The sequence below is a fragment of the Xenopus laevis genome, chromosome 1S (assembly GCF_017654675.1).
Source record: "Xenopus laevis strain J_2021 chromosome 1S, Xenopus_laevis_v10.1, whole genome shotgun sequence".
Classification (NCBI taxonomy): Eukaryota; Metazoa; Chordata; class Amphibia; order Anura; family Pipidae; genus Xenopus; species Xenopus laevis.
In genome coordinates, this window is record NC_054372.1 from 98,925,048 (window position 1) to 98,946,684 (window position 21,637).

The 21,637-nt window shown below is 36.3% G+C and overlaps 1 protein-coding gene across 6 annotated transcripts in view; it reads right to left on the reverse strand.

Moving 5' to 3' along the window:
* palm2akap2.S (PALM2 and AKAP2 fusion S homeolog) overlaps positions 1-21,637 on the reverse strand; it is a 172,241-nt gene that overhangs the window by 80,353 nt on the left and 70,251 nt on the right. For all 6 annotated transcript variants that reach the window (XM_018239953.2, XM_018239954.2, XM_018239957.2 and 3 more), the window contains exons 4-6: positions 7,208-7,322; positions 4,994-5,015; positions 3,551-3,652 (exon numbers count right to left, since the gene is read on the reverse strand). In XM_018239953.2, the coding sequence (XP_018095442.1) occupies positions 3,551-3,652; positions 4,994-5,015; positions 7,208-7,322 (239 nt within the window). The remainder of the gene's footprint in view (positions 1-3,550; positions 3,653-4,993; positions 5,016-7,207; positions 7,323-21,637) is intronic.

Below are 21,637 nucleotides of genomic sequence, written 5' to 3' on the forward strand. Positions count from 1 at the left end.
CAATATAATGTTGACTGCTGAAATATAACACAGGGAATACTGTCTAGGACTGGAGGCCTAAGGCTGGATGTGGCCCTCCATTGGATCTTTATGATATCTAACTTGTTTTAGACAAGCCAGACAATGTTTATGAATTTTGTTGCTTATTTCTACCATGTCTGATGAGTGATTTGTTCAAATGACAGTATAATGCAATTAAAGAGACTGAGTGTATTTCAAAGCATGTTTTTCAGGGCCAGATTAAATTAAAATGATGATGCCATACAAAGAAATCTATGGAGCCCCCAATCAAACTATATCCATAAAAATTCCTTTGGTGTATGACATGTGCTATAATATAAGAAGTACAAGCCTGGCTTAGTAAATCAAGGCAATGAAAACCATGTTTTATTTTGAATTTATTTTTCAATTATATAGGCACCAAAGGGCCACCCACCAAAAGCTGCCGCCCTAGGCACAGGCCCCCGGGTGCCTATAATATAAATTTGTCTCTGCGTCTGCCTTCTTACCTAGCTGTAATGAATATGATAAAGAAATACTACAATTGCATACATAATTATATTGGATAAGTGTAATGTTCATTTAAAGAGAAGGGTCACATGTATAAGATTATGGTATATAAGTAATCCCATTTAACAGTCAAACAAGCATGAATAAATATATTTTCTGATTGTGACATCATCCAGCCCAGCTACAGCCTGGAGAGCCATCAGTGCATCCTTGGGAGAGAGGGAGAGGGAGTGCCTGAGCCAAATGTACAGGGTTTCCCACAGAGCTTAGAAGGGGAATCCCTGCTGCAGCATCTACAGAGAATCAGATTTGTGTAGAGTAAGACGGCTACTTAAAAGGTGTTCAAGGAAAAAGGAGAAGGAAAGGCTGCGTTTTGCTCTGCTGGAGAAAGTATTTGAGCATTAGGGAGAGACAGTTTCTATCTCCTGCCTACTGGCTACTGTGTGTTTCCCACAGGTCTTGCTCCTGTACCTGCCACGTAGGAGCAGCTACTACTTTCAAAGGGAAAGGTATCTTGGGGCAGGTAGCGCTAACTGGGGACATAAGAGCTCTTGGGGAAGGGACATTGATCTGACCGGAGTGATTTTGCATTTATCCATCCGATGTGGGACTGTGGCATTGAGAGACTGTGTCAGGTGTTGATAGTCCACACAGGTTCCGCAGAGTTAAAGCTATATTGTGTCATTTGCATTTACAGTTACTGAATACAGTTTTACATAAAGTTTATATTTGTTTTCTTGCAAACTGTGTGTGTTTTATTTTTCCTAGTAAAAGTCCCCTGAGGTGTGCTCCTCAGTGTTCCCTAGGTGGAGGCACTGCACTGTAAATCTCAGTTCCCATCACTTTTCATATGCAAAAAGGACTCAGGGCCCCTGAATTGCCAAGAGTTAATTGCTATTTAAAGAGACAGTAACCAAATTAGGGTTATATAAATATCCAAAATGAAGTGCTGTGGGCAAATGTGGTACCGGAAAATATGTAACTTAGTCTGCAGAAGTTGAAATTATATCAGAGCCATTAGCAACTACAAACAAGGGGATGAAATGAGTGATACTTATGATACCCTATCATGTAAAAAAGAAAATAAGCAATACTTAATATCATTGCAGTACCAACTGTGCCAAGTGTCAGGACAGAGTGAATAGAAGAGCTGTGCAATTGGATGCCCAACTATACACAGCATAAAACAGCAAGTTCCTTAGATACACAGTGACCACACCACAGTTACCGCTCCTATAGCTTATGGAATATCTTTATTTCTGTCTGTGAGCAATGCTTCTTTGCTGTGCCCAAAGTCTAGGATTCAGGGCAAGTGCCCTTGTTTTCTTTTTCCACAGATACAGAGCTCTTTTGTGTTATAACTGATATTGTGCTTTTCGGGCTGCAGAGTTTATGTGAAAAATAAGCCCCAGGATGCTATTATTATAAATTCTGGCACTGTCCTGAAGCCACACGCATGTCTTACCTTGAGAATTACAAGGCAAATACTGGGAAAAATCTGCCTGACTCAATACACGTGCCTGTGCAGCAGCACAAGTATTTAAAGGGGTTAACTTTTCTAGAGCTGGATAGCAGAGAACATTCCATACATATGAAATGTGTCAAGGGATGCTAGTAAATAGATTTCTCTGATATAGAGGTAAACTGGTAGCATTAAGTGCTGTATACTACAATTCATGACGTATAATTATTAGGTACACATTCGTCATACAGTGAATGGAATGTATTATTTATACAATTAAATCAGTGACAAAAACTTGAGTGAATGAAGAAGTTTATATTTGCAACAAGTAAGTGAAATAATTTGTCAATACCTTGATTCTTCCCTGTTTGTAATCGGCTTGTACAGAGGTTGTTTCAAAGCATTCTAATATGATCCCTTGAATGGAGCTGTCTTCTTCTTGTCTTAGCAAAGTTAGTTTGTGTTATAAGAATCAGGGCTCTGACTGCCATAAGTTGACTGAGTGCCTCTCCTCCCACTCTACATTATGAAAAGTGGCAACAATTCAATGAATGAAGTATGTATAACTTTGCACTGTACATCAGATATACAGTAACTAGTTATGTGAGTTCCTCGTGCAATGCCAGAATCAAGTTTATAAGGCCACTTAACTGACATCACTTGTTCTCATCTGACTATTTGCTTTAAAATTATGAATCATTTGAGCATCCTACTCACATAAGATAACAAGAAATGTCCTCTGCTTGTTTAGGAAATAAGCTGTTTTAAAATGGCAGCTTTGATAAGTATTTTAACAAAAGCATTTGCCAAAAATATAAAAAAGGAAGTGAATTAGATCACAGGGGACCTTGGAATTATTGAAGGATTCTCTATCTGTGGAAAAGATCTGATAAAAATAAAAACGGCATTCTTTAAGTTTCACATGACGTCCTGATTTTAAGGCAACATAATTTATGTCTTCTGCTTGTCAAAATACACAAAAACCTACATTATGCAGTATACTTCTAGTTTGTAAAATGAAGGTCTGAGAGGCTAACAAATGATTTGGAAGGTTATTTTGATGAAATTAAAAATAATTGTAAGCAATGCTGATAGAGGAGAGGGACGTGGTGGTAAACCACTGCAAACAGCTGGTTCTTGGGCAGGCAGTAATTTTTGGGTAGCAGTGTTTTTAACTAGCCTGATAAAGATACTTAGATAAGTAACCATAACATTTCTCACACAAATAGGATATAGTATATAAGTTCATTTTTGTGTATCGATCAGAAAACCATCTGTGATTACTACATGTTTTTGGTTTGGGTATATAGTTTAGTAGAAGTTGTTTTGAAAGAGGTCAGTAACTTTACCAGCTGCAACAACAAAAGCAAATTTAGAAATGAAATCTGCTAAAACAACATTTTTTCTTTTTTTCTACAACAGAGATCCAGGAAGCAAACTTTCTTTATTTTGAATGCAAACTAGAATATGCTGTTGCATCTACCGAAAGCTAAATATGATAACATTGTTTAATAAAATTAGCAACTCCAACTTAATCACAGAATGCAACTTTACTCTAGCCTAATACAGTATACTTACCAGCTACCCTTGTCGTTCCGTTACCAGAAAGTGATGTTTCTGTCTTTTGCAAATTGAAAGTTGTGAGGTCAGGGATTTGAGAGTAGATATAGTTCACACCATCTAGTTTTAGAAAACAGAAAATAGTGTTTGGTTAGCAGCAGCATTGTATAGTCAGAAAGCCATAGCAGTGCTTAAACAGCAGTATGTCAACTTAGTCTAAACAATGGGAATGACAGTTCTCTACTCGGTTACTGGATGGCAGCAAGATGCAGATTCATTGCCTTGTTAGTGGTGCTAAATAGACCAGCTCAGGTAGGAGGGACCAAGTCCAGATTCTCTTCAAGCTGCATTATCATGAATTTTAAATATTTCACACAGGTCGTTATTTAATTATAAGGACCTGGAATCACTAAAATATACAAATTTATTTGGTTGACACAATATTTTTGTTTACTTGAATGAAACATTCACCCTCCATTTGAAATATTTACTACTTTCTAGAAAACAAAATATGAATAAGGAAGCATATTAAATTTTATGGGAAACTTTTATATCTTAATTTCATTTGTCTGTGGGGAAATGGATATATATTTATGTTATCAACTAGAATGTGTCCTTTTCACTGAGTTTGCTGGATTATCTGTGTTGGACCAGATATACATTTTCCTAAATACCCTCAAATATGTAACTAATGGCCAACATAAGTATGATACTCTCAACTTCAGTAACACAAAGGCTGTACTGCCAGCTATTCTACTTCCACTGGTTGCTCTCCTAGGCTGTTTGCAAGTGCTAGTGGCACTCAAAACATTGCCTGTAGGATGGCAGCCAATCCAACAGCTTGATCTTTCCCTGTGTAAAAGGGTTACTCTGCTGTGATTATCAAGTAACAATCCATTTAGCCAAAATGTAAATCGGATGCCATGTAATATTTGTATTGCCTACGTGATGAGAGTAATTTGTAAAATAAATGCTATAAGTGCCCCATAGATGCCATTTTCAGAATGTTTGGCCCTACATTCAGACAGAGTTTTTATTCCAGTTATAAAAAAAATTCTCAGGGGTTATTGTTGTTTGAAACATATAGAAGAAGCTTTCCATTTTTTGCTACCAAGAGTATATTATGTCTTATAGCATGAAAGCCATTATCCAGAATGCTCCGAATTATGGAAAGGCATTTCCCATCGACTCCATTTTATCCAAATATTCCAAGTTTTTGAAAATTATTTTCTTTTTCTCTGCAATAATAAACCAGTAATTTGTGCTTGATCCTAACTAAGATAGAATTAATCCTTATTGGAAGCAGAACCTGCCTATTGGGTTTATTAATGTTTACATGATTTTCTAGTAAACTTAATGTATGAAGATACAAATTATGGAAAGATCCATTATCTCGAAAAACCCTGGTCCCAAGCATTCTGGATAACAGGTCCCATACCTGTAGTAATATTAAATTCATACCTCTCTCCTGGTTTGACAAACTCTGCAAAAAGAAACAAAATAGGTATTACTATTTTTATGCTATATGTATGAATATCTTCAAGTCAAACATAACAAAATCAGCTTTGGATATATGATTAGTAGTAAATTGAGGTCTGGCATAGTGCCGAGAGCCTAGCGAATTGCTAATGTGGTGCTGCTATTCAAAAAAGGGATCCCGTTCTTAGCCTCAAAACTATAGGCCAGTTAGTCTGATATCAGTGGTAGGAAAGCTTTTCAAAGGGGTATTAAGTAATATACTGGACATCATCGCAAATCATAATACTATGATTTTGTGCCAGCATGGTTTTTATGTGTAATAGATCTTGCCAGACTAGTTTAATTTGCTTTTATGAGAAAGTGAGCAGGGACTTTGATTCTGGGAAGGCAGTGGATGGGATCTACTTAGACTTTGCTAAAGCATTTGATACAGAGCCAGAAGGTTACTGGTTAAATTAAGGAATGTTGGAACATAGTATTTATACCTGGATAGAAAATTAGCTAAAGATAAATTACAAGAGTAAATGGAACATTTTCTAATTGGATCAGTGATGTTAGCGAAGTATCGCAGGGCTCTGTACTTGGTCCTTTGCTTTTCAATTTGTTTATTAATGACCTGGAGGTGGACAGTGAAAGTACTGTTTCTATTTTTGCTGATGATACAAACTTGTGCAGAACTATAGATTCCATGTAGGATGCTGCCACTTTGCAGAATGATTTGACTCAATTGGAAAACTGGGCAGCATGAGTGAGGTTTGATTTTGATAAATGCAAGGTTATGCACTTTGGCAAAAATAATGTAAATTCATGTTATACACTACGGGGCACATTTACTAAGGGTCGAATATCGAGGGTTAATAAACCCTCGAATTCGACCCTCGAGGTAAAATCGTAGGATTTACCGCAATCCGAACAATCAAAGGAAAAATCGTTCGAACGATTCGAAGGCTTTTAATCGATCGATCGAAGGATTTTCCTTTGATCAAAAAAACCTTAGAAAAGTAATGAGGAAGGTCCCCATAGGCTAACATTGTACCTCGGTAGGTTTAAACTACCGAAGTATGTAGTCTAAGTTTTTTTTAAAGAGACAGTACTTCGACTATCGAATGGTCGAATAGTTCGTTCAAATCAAAGTCGTAGTTGAAGGTTGTAGTAGCCTATTCGATGGTCGAAGTACCCAAAAAAAAACCTTCAAAATTCAAAGTTTTTTTACTTCGAATCCTTCACTCGAGCTTAGTAAACGTGCCCCTACATGTATAACTTCTTAACTGAGAAGGATCTAGGGTTTTTTGTAGATAAGATGTCTAATTCTGGGCAGTGTCATTCTGTGGCCACTAAAGCAAATAAAGTAAAGTATTGCATAAAAAAGGGCATAAACTCAAGGTTTTTTCGAGGGGACATGAAAACATTCAGGCTCGGATTTGCGGCAAGGCCGCATAGGCCCGGGCCTAGGGCGGCAAAAAATAGGGCCGGCATGCCGACCCAGCCGCATTATTGGGACGTTCACCGCCGGCGTTTTTTCGCCGGCGCGCTGGGAAGGCGGGCGCTAGGACCGCGCGGCCGCCTGGTCGGACCGCGCGGCCTAGGGGCGGCCGGAGAAGAAATCCGGCGCTGATAACATTTTACAAGTATATGAGAGGAGATTATAGACAAATAGCAAGGGAACTTTTTACCCATAAAAAGGATCACCTCACCAGAGGCCATCCCTTCAGACTAGAGGAAAAGAACTTTAATTTGAAGTAGCGTAGGTGGTTCTTCACAGTGAGGGCAGTGAGGTTGTGGAATGAGGTTGTGGCCGATTCTGTTAATGCATTTGAGTGGCTTGGATTATTTCCAAGGCTATTGCAATACTAAAATCTATAGTTAGTATAGATATGGGTATATATTGTGTATGTGAGTGTATGGAGGGGTCAGTGTCAGTCTGTTTATGTGTGGATGCTGGGTTTCATTAGGAGGGGTTGAACTTGATGGACTTTGGTCTTTTTTCAACCCAGTCTAACTATGTATGTAACTTTGTAAATGAACTCAAGAACGTTCCTTTACATTTTGTAATTTATGGGTCAATGGCAATAGAATGCACTTAAAAAACACATATTTTTAGTTTGCTTAGAGCTGGTTGTCTCTGCTTTGTATTTTCCAATACTATGGGGTTTGACTCAAATTTGCCATGATTGTAACCCACTATGCCAAGATTACCTTTTGTAAGTCTTCAAAAGATATTTCTGTTTTTTTCAGTTTTTCTCTGAGGATTTGCTCTTTAGCAGATATGAGTGATTCTTCACTCTCCAGTTGTCCAATATCCTGCTCCAGTCTGAAAGACAAAATTATATAAACATTTAGCTACAAACAGCTTATTCCATTTCTTTTTCACTTTTTTTTTGGAAATTAGAAGTGTATTTATGTATATTATGTATTACATTAAACATGCTTATTTTATTTCAAAGCATATTATACACGAGTAACATAAACACTTTCATACTCTATAGGTATCATAGAGTTGTGATCTACACATTATGTAAAAATAGTTACTCAAGTTAAAATGTATAGGTATAACCCGCCCGCAATGGCTGGCAGCAGGGCAAGTTCCTTTCTGCAGATATAATATTCCAGCATGCGAGCGGATAATATGGTTTGATATGTGTTTAGGGCCACTGTTTGCATTGAAACCTTTTTGTCAAATTGTTGCTTTTATTTGGACCCCAGAAAAGTCTCCCATTAGTGCACATAACGGCAGTGAGTGAACTAGAGTATTATCTCTGATAGTGGAACAGCTCCTGTATCGAGTCAAAGATCTATGTGACTAAAGCCCAAACACAAATAAGGCAGAGCATTTGATTGGCCATGTTACCATCCTAGTTTGTGCTGACCACACAATAAATGTTATGCAATAAATCTGTCCAATCTGCACCCGCACTGTACACTACCCCCAGATGAGTTAGAAATGTTTACTGCATGAGATTTAAGGGAAACAGTTGCATGAATTTGGATTTTGTTGTATTTATACAAATATTACAATTATCATTACTATTATGCTTTATTTATATTCCACCATGCTTTAATTGAAAATATGGTCTTTGGTGGGTGAAAAAGTATATATTTCTGTAACTACAAAGAACAGCAGATAGCTTTGCAGTTACTAACAATAATAATAATATAGAGATTAGATTGTTTTCAGTCACCAGGTTGGATTCCTTAGCAATGTTACATTGCCTGAAGAGGTGTGTTCCAGATTTATTTACGAATAAATCCCAGCATCTGTTTTTGAACTTAATATTATTTAAAATGTTTCACGTCTGCTTCTTATAATCCTGTATATATATATATATATATATATATATATATATATATATATATATATACTGTTCAAATGACCAGCAACTCCAGGGGTTTCATTGAAAAGTTTTGTATTTAAATAAGTGCAGTTACAGCCAACGTGACGTTTCGGTCCACTCAGGGACCTTTCTCAAGAGAAAGGTCCCTGAGTGGACCGAAACGTCACGTTGGCTGTAACTGCACTTATTTAAATACAAAACTTTTCAATGAAACCCCTGGAGTTGCTGGTCATTTGAACAGTGTATGAATTTTTTACCGTGCACCCGGGTATTTGATACGACACAGTGTGCCACCCAGACGAATATGTATATATAACTACAGTATATCTATTACAATAACTAACAATATAAATAAAAGAACCCCAAACTGATGAGATCAGAAGATATCTGGAATATATAAAATTCCACTAGAATGTTGGCTTTTCATGGAGATTTGTGCCATCATCATCTGAAATAATTTTTAAAAATGTTTTACTTGTTTACATGATGATGCTCTTTTGTTCCTGTTTTATAATAAGATAAAGCATTATAAGAGTGTGTAAGTCATAGGTAGTTATTGCTGGAGGTTTGGCCTCTTTCCTGTCAGGAAATAATTATTATCATTTGATGATGTCATGTACACAAGCTATAGGGAGTCTACTTATTCATTACAGGGTGTGCACTAAACTAAGTATTCCATTCATATCATTTTATAAATATAGCATATGAAAAAAACATTCTACCAAAACAGTGTTATCTCATTGACAGGACCCTCTAGTCTGTTGCATACATAATTATTCATTAAGTGCAGCTATGAATTATTTTACCAGCTATAAATGAATGGACATGCTCAGTGTGTTCGCAGCAAGTAGTTAGCTATAGAGAGAGAATTAGAGAGGGTGAAAGACATCTCATTATTCAATTATTCTAGTCATGCAATTCAATGAGAAAAAAATTATCTTCTATTAAATTTTGTTATTTAACCTATCATGCATACAATGTATATCAGATGAAAACTCTACTGTCTAAGTCTATGGGAAAAACCTGTCAACCCCAGGGTTGGACTGGCCCGGCGGGACAACGGAAAAAAACCTGGTGGGCCCCTGGCTCTTGTTTGCCCCACCGGCCCAGATCCACAACCTGCACTTGTTCTTCCTGCCGCAAAAACATAGTGCGTGCGGACTGGCAGAAGTCCAAGTACAACCCTGGTCAACCCTGCTGGTTTTTCAGGGAGTTACCCAATTGTCCTGCCACTATTAAGCAATCATGTGATTTGATATGGTGTTTTGCAAAATCCACTGTGTGCAGAAACTTTCAGTGATGTCAGTGGAGCAATGTGCGCATGCATGGCGTGAAATGAGCAGCTGCAGAAATGGTTCTGCGCATGCACAGTGACGTTATTTCAGGGTTGAAACATTTTGCAGCTGCGCTCCCCTTGCTGCTCTAATTATGAGTTGAGTGCTCTGATCTCCCCCATAAATTTCAATAGCATTTTCATATGATAAATCATTAAATAAAATTTTCTTATCTGAACTTTCAATGTAAATCTGATTCTGTTATGCTGGAAAAAAGTTGAGAACATTGGCATTCAAAAACAAACATAGGGCCAGGTTCCAGATTTCCTTTCAGTTCCATATTTTCCCATAGACTTCAGAGAGTTGAAATCTAGCTCATAATTGTCTATATGTTTATATGGTTGCTTATTCTTGTATTTATTTATTTTTGTTATTTAAAGACATTTGCCAGTTTGACTGGACGACAGACTAGTTCAATGCTGATACTTGTGTAGCTTACCCCAAAGTTATCAATACATGTATAGTACAACGTACTAAAGGTTACCAAGATTCAATAATTCCAACAGCATCAAAACACCTTTAGAGCTATAACATGATGTTCCTTTGCAGTATATAAATTTAACTGCAACAACATCTCCTCCAAGTGACAGTCACAAGGGTGAAAAACTGTCAAGAAACTGGTAAGATATGGTAGATTTTGGATTGCTCAAAACACATCCCAGTTTAAACTGACAATGTTGGCATGTGTACTGAGATCAAAGTCTGCAGCTGTTGTCAATGCCCCGAGTTGTTCATTCACGATCCCCATTACACGTGACAGATCTGGAATAATTTTGTAAAGAGGAATGAGCAAACATCTACTGGCTTATCTATTAACTGCTGACTTAAAGGATGTGTTATATCTGCATCACTCAGTGGGGCAGAATTACTAAAGGGCGAAGTGGCTGTTGCTAGCAAAAATCCGTCAGAAATCCCATCCGCAGGGACATCTCCAATGTCCGTACAGGCGTAGAGGACAATTTGCATTAGAGGATCACTTTTGCCTTTATGTTGCTTCCTTGAACACTTTTAATAAGTGACCACTTCAAGCATTTGCACCAACATCTCTAATAAAGACATACAGTATATACGACCTATATGTACCACCCAATTCAACTTGACCTAAGTGAACTAACGAAGTTCCGCTATGAAATGCTCGCGCTGACGAATTAACGCTAGCAAAACTAAAAATACATTTCTCAGCAGTATCTGTGGGATATTAGCAACTATTGCATCAATTCTAACAGCTGCCTTTAATGAAACTCAGGGATTCTGCTCAGCAGGGACAAAGATAAGAAATGTATCAACTAAACATATCCATTTAGTGCAGTTATTTGTTGACACCCCCCACCCCCCGAGCTCCTTTAGAAGGTGAAAAATGAAACTTTACAATATTAGAAAAACAGTCACAAATAGAAAGTAATTGGAAAAAGTCTTTATTTTTGGTGATCTATCTGAAACCAACTGAACTGAAAAAAGGAGAACAATCCCTTTAATCAAAGAGGGGTTGAAACTGATGAATGGATGGAAACTTATGTGAATAAAAAGCAGTATGAAAGCGTGTAAAGCTAAATTTGCATTTACACTTTCCTTGTCCTTTAACAGCTTGAAATGTCAGAGGGGAAACCCAACATACTGTAGCAGAATCACAACCATCAGTTTGCACAAAACTGCAAAATAGCCACAGTTTGCTGTTTTTTCTGTGATTCAGCGCAATTTACTAAAACCTGAAACTTTTTTTAAAAAAACCTCTAAATTACACCGCACAAAACTTGACAAGAAGTCAGTGGGAGGTGTATCTTAAGTAGGGGTGAGTGAAATATTTTGCCTTGTTTTGCCAAGAATATAATGGCCATAGATTATAATGGATAAAATAATTGAAAAATTGACATGCAAAAAAATGCCATTGACTTCAATGCATTTCATGAATGCCTGCCCATCACTAATCTTAAAGGGATTCTGTCATGATTTTTATTATGTAGTTTATATTTCAACATTACACTGTTTACATTGCAAATAATTCACTCTACAATATAAAATTTCATTCCTGAACCAGCAAGTGTATTGTTTTAAGTTGTAATATTGCTGTGTAGGCAGCCATCTCAGGTCATTTTGCCTGGTCATGTGCTTTCAGAAAGAGCCAGCACTTTAGGTTGGAACTGCTTTCTGGCAGGCTGTTGTTTCTCCTACTCAATGTAACTGAATGTGTTGCAGTGGGACTGGGATTTTACTATTGAGTGCTGTTCTTTAGATCTACCAGGCAGCTGCTATCTTGTGTTAGGAAGCTACTATCCAAATACCTTCCCAATGTTCTGTTGTTAGGCTGCTGGGGGGGGGGGGGGAGGGGGTAATATCATTCCAACTTGCAATACAGCAGAGTGACTGAAGTTTATCAGAGCACAAGTCACATGACTGGGGGCATCTGGAAGACTGACAATATGTCCAGCCCCATGTCAGATTTCAAAATTAAATATAAAAAAATCTGTTTGCTCTTTTGAGAAATGGATTTCAGTGCAGAATTCTGCTGGAGCAGCACTATTAACTGATGCGTTTTGAAAAAAAACATTTTTCCCATGACAGTATCCCATTAAGCAACAAGTTGAAAATCTCATATTTCCCCCCTGTAATTTTTTTGCCGTTCATGATCTATCAACTTGTTTGAAAATGCATTGAAAAATGTGATTTGCAAATTTGCCGCATTTATCTCAGCACATATTTATGTAATTTTGATTAACACAATTGTACGTTTTCATACATATGCTAACTCACAGTAAAAACAAAAATTACGTTTAAGTCACAGTTGCTGCTACCCATTCAATCTTCTACTGCACCCTGGATTAAAATAGATTAACCCACTGTATTGAGCAGCATGCTTTTCTGATGCAGAGTAAGGATAGATGTTAATTAAAATTATCATTTGATTTATGTATCAATGAATAGCATCATGGATATCTGTATTTTACCCCCCTTCAGCTTCCTTCATCTTTTTTAAAGGGCATGTAAAGTCTAAAATAGAATAATGCTAGAAATGCTGTATTTTGTATACTAAATATAAACATGAACTTACTGCACCACAAGCCTAATCAAACACATCATTTATGCTATCAAAGTTGGCTACTGGGGGTCACCATCTTGTAACTTTGTTAAACATCTTTGTAAGACTAAGACTGTGCACATGCTCAGTGTGTTCTGGGCTGGGCTTAGGGATCGTCATAAACAAAGCTGCTTGAGTTCTGCATGGCTGGGAAGTAAGGCGTGGGTTCCCCCTGCAGTTCATAAGTATGATTGTTTCCCTGGTCAGCAGTTAGGGACCGTCTGACAATTCCTATCCACAGCAGTAAACAAAGGGAGAATTTCACTGCAAACAGTCAGGTTTCTTATAAAAAGAGTACACATTTTTTAATTAAAGAATATTGAAAGAAAGTTTATTTTTCATTAAAGAAAGTAAAAATGGGATTTCATTTTTTGCCTTTACATGCACTTTAAGTGCATTTATTAATTGCATGCACAGCACAAGGCCAAATAATTCAATAACAATCAGAGATCACACACCAACTCCTCTGCTCAGAACACAACATAAATAACACAGAGAAGCTATTGAGCTCAGTGCATCGTCTGAGAAAAAGCCAGCAAATTCTTTAATCATGGGGTTAGACATGTTACTATATGAAACGCTAGTCATTAACTTTGGGATAATTTGATAGGGATGTGCCATTCCTGTGGGATATTTTCAAGGTTACTCTAAGTGTGTCTGGGAAAACTGAGCTAATCAGGAAGTGCAGTGCATTCTGGGGTGTGTGCCGTTTATGGTTTCCACCCTCAGAGATTTCCTGTTATTGTTTCATGCAATATCCACCAGTGTGTGTGGCTACTTTCTCAGAAGTTGAACACGCTTAATTATTAATCTTTACAATGTTTTATGCTTAATTATGTCATGGGGACAATTAGGAAGCAGAATGTTTACCTTAAAGGAAAAATACATTCCATTGATTTATTAAAGCTAGAGGGACTGATTAAGTGGCAGTTTGCTAAAACTAATAGCAATTAAGTTAATACTTATAAAGTGATTTTCTTTTCCACATATTTGGTATACGATTGAATAATTATGTCCCTCAAAGAGCTGCATGTGGCAGTGAAATGCATGACGAGCAGAGGGAGGGCTATTGCTTTTGGGAACAGCTCCCATTAATCCCAACAACTTCCAACAGGATACTAAAGCTATGGGGGAGTTGGGTGGCTGTTTCTAGGAATAGGCAGTTTCATAATAAATTCAGCTTTTATTCACCTTTTGTGTGGTTTTAGCACACTGCCTCCCATCACAAACGTTGGTTGGTTGATGGTGATACTTTTAATATTTTCATACTTTATGTTTCATTTCAGCTTTACAAATAAAGGCTTTAACAGATCTCCATATCCCTGTATACGAAATACAGTACCATCCCTGAACTGGCCCACTGGTGGGTGGGGTTAGTAGACCCTTTTGCATTCCTAAATATCTCCTTCATGCATTTTATAGTGATTAAAATACATTGGTACAGAGATTTGGTTATGGTTAACAAATGACTATGCCATATTAAATTAGACATGCAAAACTTATTTATGTATACCCCAGAAGCAAAATCATGCCATCCCTTAGTGCTCATTCAGGAAGCACTTATATCCATGGCATATTGCACTCTGCACATTGAGTCCCTTAGTGCTCTTGCACTTGCCCCCAGGGGCTATGTAAACGATCTCTAGTATAGTATGTTGAATATTCCAAGCCTGCCTACATGAAACAAATCATATTTAGGTTTGTGGTTTAAATGCTAAAGGTATTTGTTGTAAAGATATTCATATTCAGATGAACAAAGCAAACTGTATTTAAGAAAACAGATCATACTAATGCAAATTATGTATAATCTCTGTAAAAGTTCTGCAGGAAATGTTGGTGCTTTATAAATCAATAATAATATATAAATATTCCTGATGCAAGTTGAAAAGACCGCATATCAAGCAAATCAGAGAGTGCTTGCTCTCTATAAAAGGCCATGTTGAGAGAGCCTTGTCTGCTTCATGGAAAATTGGAACAGGGTGAAATTTTCATGTGGGAACTCACTTAAAATATCTAAGTTGTTTCTCATCAAGTGAAATAAATGTAGGAAGAGTCACTCCAGTACTTCCCGTTGAAGCAGTCACAGCAACTGTTGCCAGAAGTAAAAAAGGAAATCTGCCCACATCTGTGGATATTATCTCTATGCAAATACAATAAAAAAACCCTGCTTGTATATTGGATTTGCTAGCAAGGTGACCTTTACTTTTACTGTGTTATAATTTTCTTTAGAAATATGCAGTGTGCAAAAACAAATCATTGCTAGCCAATACATTACATTATGCTTCTAGGCTCTAACTTCAGAAGCATTGGATTTATAGAGTGATATAAATACATTTATAGAGTTATATTGATAACCTCAAAGTTTATATTACATGTAAATATGATAAGTATCTACAGTACATACATATAATGGATAAATTACACTGAATAAAAATAAAATTAGAAAATTATAAATTATATATAAACCTATTCCTATGCCTGAACTTTACTGTGATTCTGCCTGTCCCTTGTATCATTCATACTACCCACTGGTCCCGAGAGATACATATCAAAAAATGAACTGAATCTAGTTCAGTGAAAACACATTACATTCTTATAGCGTTAGCACACTTCTTATGCAGAGCTCCCTGAAAAAATAATCATAGCTGGTGTTGAAGGACACCTAGTGGCCATAATAATAATAACTTTTGAACCGAATACTGTACATTAACTTTCCTGAAATAAGTACATTAAACTGAACAAACACCCGATGGGGATTATGAAATTACATCTAGTGATTGCTATTGCATGGCTAAATGCTTCACAATGGGAAATACCTTGCTGTATCAACACATGTAAATATATTCTATTAAAGGAAGACTACACTTTTAGGTTTTCCCCCACAGATTGTTTATATTATTTAGAATCACTTTTGCTCATTTATGTATTTATCTCTTAAAGGAGAAACAAAGCCTTAATAAAGAAGGAAATAAATGGCTGATGAAACAATACAGTACATATTCAAAGGATAGTCCTGAGACCATTACCACAATTTAATTTTTGAAAATAATCCATTTTGAGAAAAAGCTGCAAACTCCTCTTCTTTTGCAGCCAAGTCCTGTAGCAATTCTTAACCCTTTAAGTGAAAGCAGAATTTCGCATTTCAGTTGCATGAAATGCCAGATGTTTTGTGCTCTCTCACTTTAGGGACATTTTCTGAGGGGAATACTTTAGTTTACCTTAGAAAACTATAAATTGTTTTTTCTAAATCTGCCTGAGTGTTCATGTATTTCCACCTCTGCAAAAAGATTTATAGCACTAAATACCAAAAAAAATTGATAATATAAGAATGTATATAAGAAAAATATTTAATTTTACTCATGAAGTTCCAACTGATTTGGAAAGCCTCATGTCTCAAACGTGCCAATACCAGACATGTATAGTTTTAGGGAGATTTAGGACTTCTGTACAGCAAAAATTCCCGGCAGTATATTACCGAATTTTGAAAGCACAAAGGCAGAAAACGGCTTACTTTAGATTCCAAGGTATAAAATCCTGAAACAGTAGGTTTACCATAGGAAAACCATATATTTTTGAAAAGTACACATTTGGCTGATTCCAAAACGGGTAACTATTAGTGATGTGCGGGTCAGGGTTTTTATTTTGCTGCTCTGCATATCCCACACGGTATTAGGTACCAAGAAAAAGCAACCTGATTGGCATAGGGCCACTGAACAGTTTGATGCCCATTGTGCATAGGTTTATAAAAGTATCTGGCATTTAGAGACCCCAATATGAAGTTAGGGCATCCAAATTGTCCAGGACTTTACTTCAGCTACTGACAAATCAACACATTTACTGCATTTTTTGTGGGGTAAAAACACCAAAAAACTATGTTTTCCTCCCAAAAACCATATATTTTTTTAAAGTACACATTCTACCGAATCTAAAATGGGAACCCATGCCTTTCTGCTCCAAAGCTTTGCCAAAATAAAATTTCTTGGGTGAAGATACTCCAGGATTGAGCATAGGCATCACACTGCTGTACTCTACATTAAATCAATGAAAATGGGTACAATTGCGATCCCACTTAGGGCTCTAGCACTTGTATTTGAGGCAACATTAAAAGTGGCGTATATTAACTCACTTTTCTATTTAGATGTGATTCTCCTTCTTCTAATTGTGTGGGGAAGTGCTGATGTTTGCTATGAACTAAGGTTCAGCTAACAATGTATCTGCCCAAGGATATACAATATAAATAATTCATTTTGTAAGTGTGAACAAGGAGTTGAGTGCTGCTCCTGTGAAATGATCTCAGCCCACCAAACATGAACAGTAAAGGTGGCAACTGTCAGGGAATTGCTCAGAAGAAAAACTGGTAAAGGAATTATGTACAGAAGTGTTGCAGTAAATCATATAGATTAAATATATGAAGTTCACAAACAATTGATGGGCACTCAGATTATCCATCTTAACATGGGCATCTGACTATTATTCCATAAAACTATACACATTACATGGAATTGTCCCAGAAAATAATACAGACATTTGACAGTAATGAAAGACCTCTCGAATCTCATGGGAATGAAGGGAAATGACTATGAATGGGAATGAAGGGAAATGACTAGGATACAATTATGACAATGTGAACAGTTTGTGGCTTGGGGAGAGAGAGTGATATTTAGCCTTGGGGAAGGAAATCGAGGGGAGAACAGGAAAAGAGGAGAGAGAAAAATCCCTTTCATTGCCTTGGTTACAGAAGGTATCCTTTATAAAACAGAATCTGCAAAAACCTAAGATAAAACAGTTTAGAGATAGAGCAACAAATTATAATAGTCTGAAAAAAGGCTTTGTGACAAATAATTGACAGTTTATAATGTGGCAAACAATTCTGTAAATTACCTCCAGGCTGCTATGGGGCATAGTTAGCTAATGATCTCATATTGAATCTGAATGGCTCCTGGCACAAAGCTTGTTCGCTATTTCCATACTGGAAAATATTCAGGTCTGAAGATTTGTAGGGCTGGCATGTAAACTGCCAGCCTACTAACCTTTTCACTGCTGGTTTATATTCAGGAACATAATATTGTATCATATATTAGCTTAATTATGTATAATTGATATCTAGAATACTATGCATATCAACAAATTAATGTATAGCTTCTTATTTAATATATATGGCTCTGGCACTGGCATTCAGTTTTTTCTGTGAACCCTCTAGCACCCAGAAACCCATTACACTCACATCACTATGACATTTATTCTCTTATACATATGTACCATAATATAGACCAGGGGCCAGGGACAATAACAGCACATGTGCCAAGGAAACATTGGCAAGAATACTATTTCATGAATTTTACACTGATTTTCATAGGTGCATTTGAAAATAGATTTTGTTTTTTCATCTGCACAAAAGAATTAAGAAACTGTGTAAAATGTTCATACAGGATTTCCTAAAAATATTGGGAAATGGGGTACATACCTGTATCTTTCAGTCTATGCTCAACTTTAAAGGAAGTCAGCTCTCATATTATTATTTTTTTTGGCTATTTCGCTGATGCTATAAATATTTTCCTAAAGATAATCAATGCCTTGGAATCTGCCCCCCAGAGAAGAAATAGTTCAAGGGGTTGTTAACCTTTACATATGATTGAATGCCATGGAATCTGCCCTCTGGGTGAAGGGGTTGTTGTTCACCATTAAATTAACATTTAGTGATGTAGCGTGTTATATTCAGAGACAATTTGCAAGGTTTTCATTTATTATTAGTTGTAGCTTTTGCGTTATTTAGCTTTTTATTCAGTAGTTCTCCTGTTTGCAATTTTAGTAATGAGAGATCCTCATTTGGACACTAGCAAACATGCATTGGTTTGAATAACAGTCTGGAATACGAAAAGGAGATCGCCTGAATAAATGAGCAAGAGCAATACATCTGTAGTCTTACAGAGCACGTGTTGGTTTTTTAGATGGGCCAGAAAGCTGGAAAGAGATAGAATAATTCAAATAATTAAAAAACTACATATATATATATATATATATATATATATATATATATATATATAAAAAGTTATTTAGAATTAGCCATTCTAGAGCATACTAAAAGTTACCTAAAAGGTGAACCATCCCTTTAAATAGTAACATGTTGGGGCAGATTTATCAAAGGTCAAAGTAAATTTTCGATTTAATAAAAATTCAAATTGCGAGCTATTTTTTTGTATAATTCGACTAGGGAATAGTTCAAATTTGATTCGAATTTGAAAGAAATGCAAAAATTCAAATATTGAAATTTATCATGTACTGTATCTTTAAAAATTCAACTTCGACCATTCGCCATCTAAAACCTGCCGAATTGCTGTTTTAGCCTATGGGGGACCTCTTTGAACCTATTTGGAGTCAAAAAATGAGCTATTACTTTTTCGGCCAAAAAAAATTCGACTTAATTTCGGTCTGTGTTTTTTAATTCGAATTTCGACGTTTTTCAAATTTGAAATTCGACACTTGATAAATATGCCCCGTTGTGTTTGACAATGGCCCCCATCATCATCACAAGCCTTCACAATGCATGAGCTATTATTAAATACCTTGAACTGCAACACTCTATATTAATGTATACATCAATTAAATCTGTAGGGTTAATATCCTGAGTGGACCTGAAAGGTTGTAATCAGATCCACCAGAACTTTGAGGTTAGGTTTGTGTTGTGTAACTTATTTATTCAAATCCAAGAGTGACACATTGTAAGCAAGAATGATATATCCCTAATGAAGATTTATATAGGAAGAAGAATATCTGAACAGTGACTTAACTACCAGCCATCGGCTTTGGGCCCAGTAGAGATGTGATATCTGCATGTCCAAAAAAAAAATGGGGCATTTCTGAAGGGGAGGGGGCACATCTTGCACCCGGGTCAGTCAACACTAGTCAATTTACCAATAATTTGGGGCCCAGTAACATTTAGCCATTGGTCATTGTGAAAGAAACAGAATTATCATGTGACTTTCATGGCACAAAATTCATCAAAAGAGTCAGGATGGATTTTATAAATATTAGTGCAACTATATGGAAGAGCAAGAAGCGCATGAGTTTGTGCAACATTTGTGGCCAATTTAGCACTACTGCACTTATTGTTGTAAATGATCAATAGCATGTTTTGTGCACACAAGATGTACAATTTTACTTTACTAGTATGGACATGTTATGACAGCATAAAAATAATGGAGGGTAAGTCAACTAAACCTGATAATTTAGCCTGTTTACATATGTTTTTTTCCTTCAACTTATATGTTCTGTTCTCTGCATTCAGCGGTAAAACTCCATCCATAGCATTACATGGCTTGCTTAAACGCAGCTAAACACAACACTTCTATCACCAATAATTAAATTCCAAGTAATTCAAGGGAAACATAAGTTTTCATGTCTTGATGATGCTCTAAATAATAACTGCACTAACAGTGAAAGACACACATCTCTGAAGGAATACATCCAAGCAAAAATGTAAAACACTTTTGATTACTTGCTTGGTGTTTTATAAAGCCATGGGACTTTTTACATTAACATGTTCCCATCTTCTATGTCTAAACATTTACAACCTTTTCCATTAAATATACATGAAATTTGTTTTTCAGCTCAGTGTTGCAATTTAAATAATCGGCGATAATTTTATTCAGCTATTCTTTCCTTCAGTACAAACTTTTAAAATGTATCTCTCACAGAACACATAGTCAAAAAAATCTAAAAGTACATTTTTAAAGACCAACAGTTGATATCAGTGTATTTTTCAGGTTGCAACAACGTTTTGCATTGACAGAGAAAATGCTACAGCAATATGGGATTAAGTCACCTACATTACTATTACTTTTCCCTGAAACACAGTTGTAACTTTAAAAGTTAAAGACTTCTTTAAAAAGAATAATGTATCTGGAAGCTGGTGATTGGACAAGCATAGAGAAAGACAACATGTGCACAGAATTTTATACTGTCACTAAACTGAATTACACTATGCATTGGCACTCAGCTTGTACAAATTACAGCAGAAAGTCTATGTAAAGCAATGTGACCTCAATAAAATGGCCATTATTTGCACATTTACATACCATCAGTATGCCTCTCATCGACCTTCCATTTGCATTTATTCCAGACTGTAAAGAAAAATTATTGCCACATGCTCTAAAGTCGTCCTTTTCTTTATTAAAGGGGCTGCTCGCCTTTGAATTAAATTTTAGTATGATGCAAAGAGTGATATACTGGGACAATGTGCAATTGGTTTTCATTTTTTTTCTTTTTATCCATCAGCTCTTCAGTGTGCAAATTCACCAGTCTGGTTGCTAGTGTCCAAAATACCCATGCATTAATTTGAATAACAGACTAGGATATCCAGAGCGTTTGTTTTTTAGATGGGATCAGTGACCCCCATTTGATAGTTGGAAAGAGAAGGCAAATAATTCAAATACTCTTGAAAAAAAAAGACCAATAGAAAAAGTTGATTAGAACTGGGCATTCTATAACATACTAAACATACTAAAAGTTAGTGAACCATCCCTTTACAAACCCTATATAAGGATGTACGCATGCTTCACCTTTATTTCCTATTATAAACTTTTTTAATAAAACTTTTTCAATAAATAACAATTGACATTTGTCCAAAAGGCTCATTTACTACTGCACTGATGCAATGAGATTACTGCGGCTAATAGGAAGCAAAAAGGGGAAGATTAGCTGGGAACAGTAGCAATGAACTTGTACATCATTTAATGAATTAAATCTGAACCCCTAATGAAAATAACACAGGAAAGAAAGAGTGAGATATCAAGCACATACATTTGTAGCTGGCACACCCGTCAGAAGCTGAGACATACTGTTGGCATGAGAGAGCTCTAAAGAATGGGAAAAAGTCTGAAACCATAAG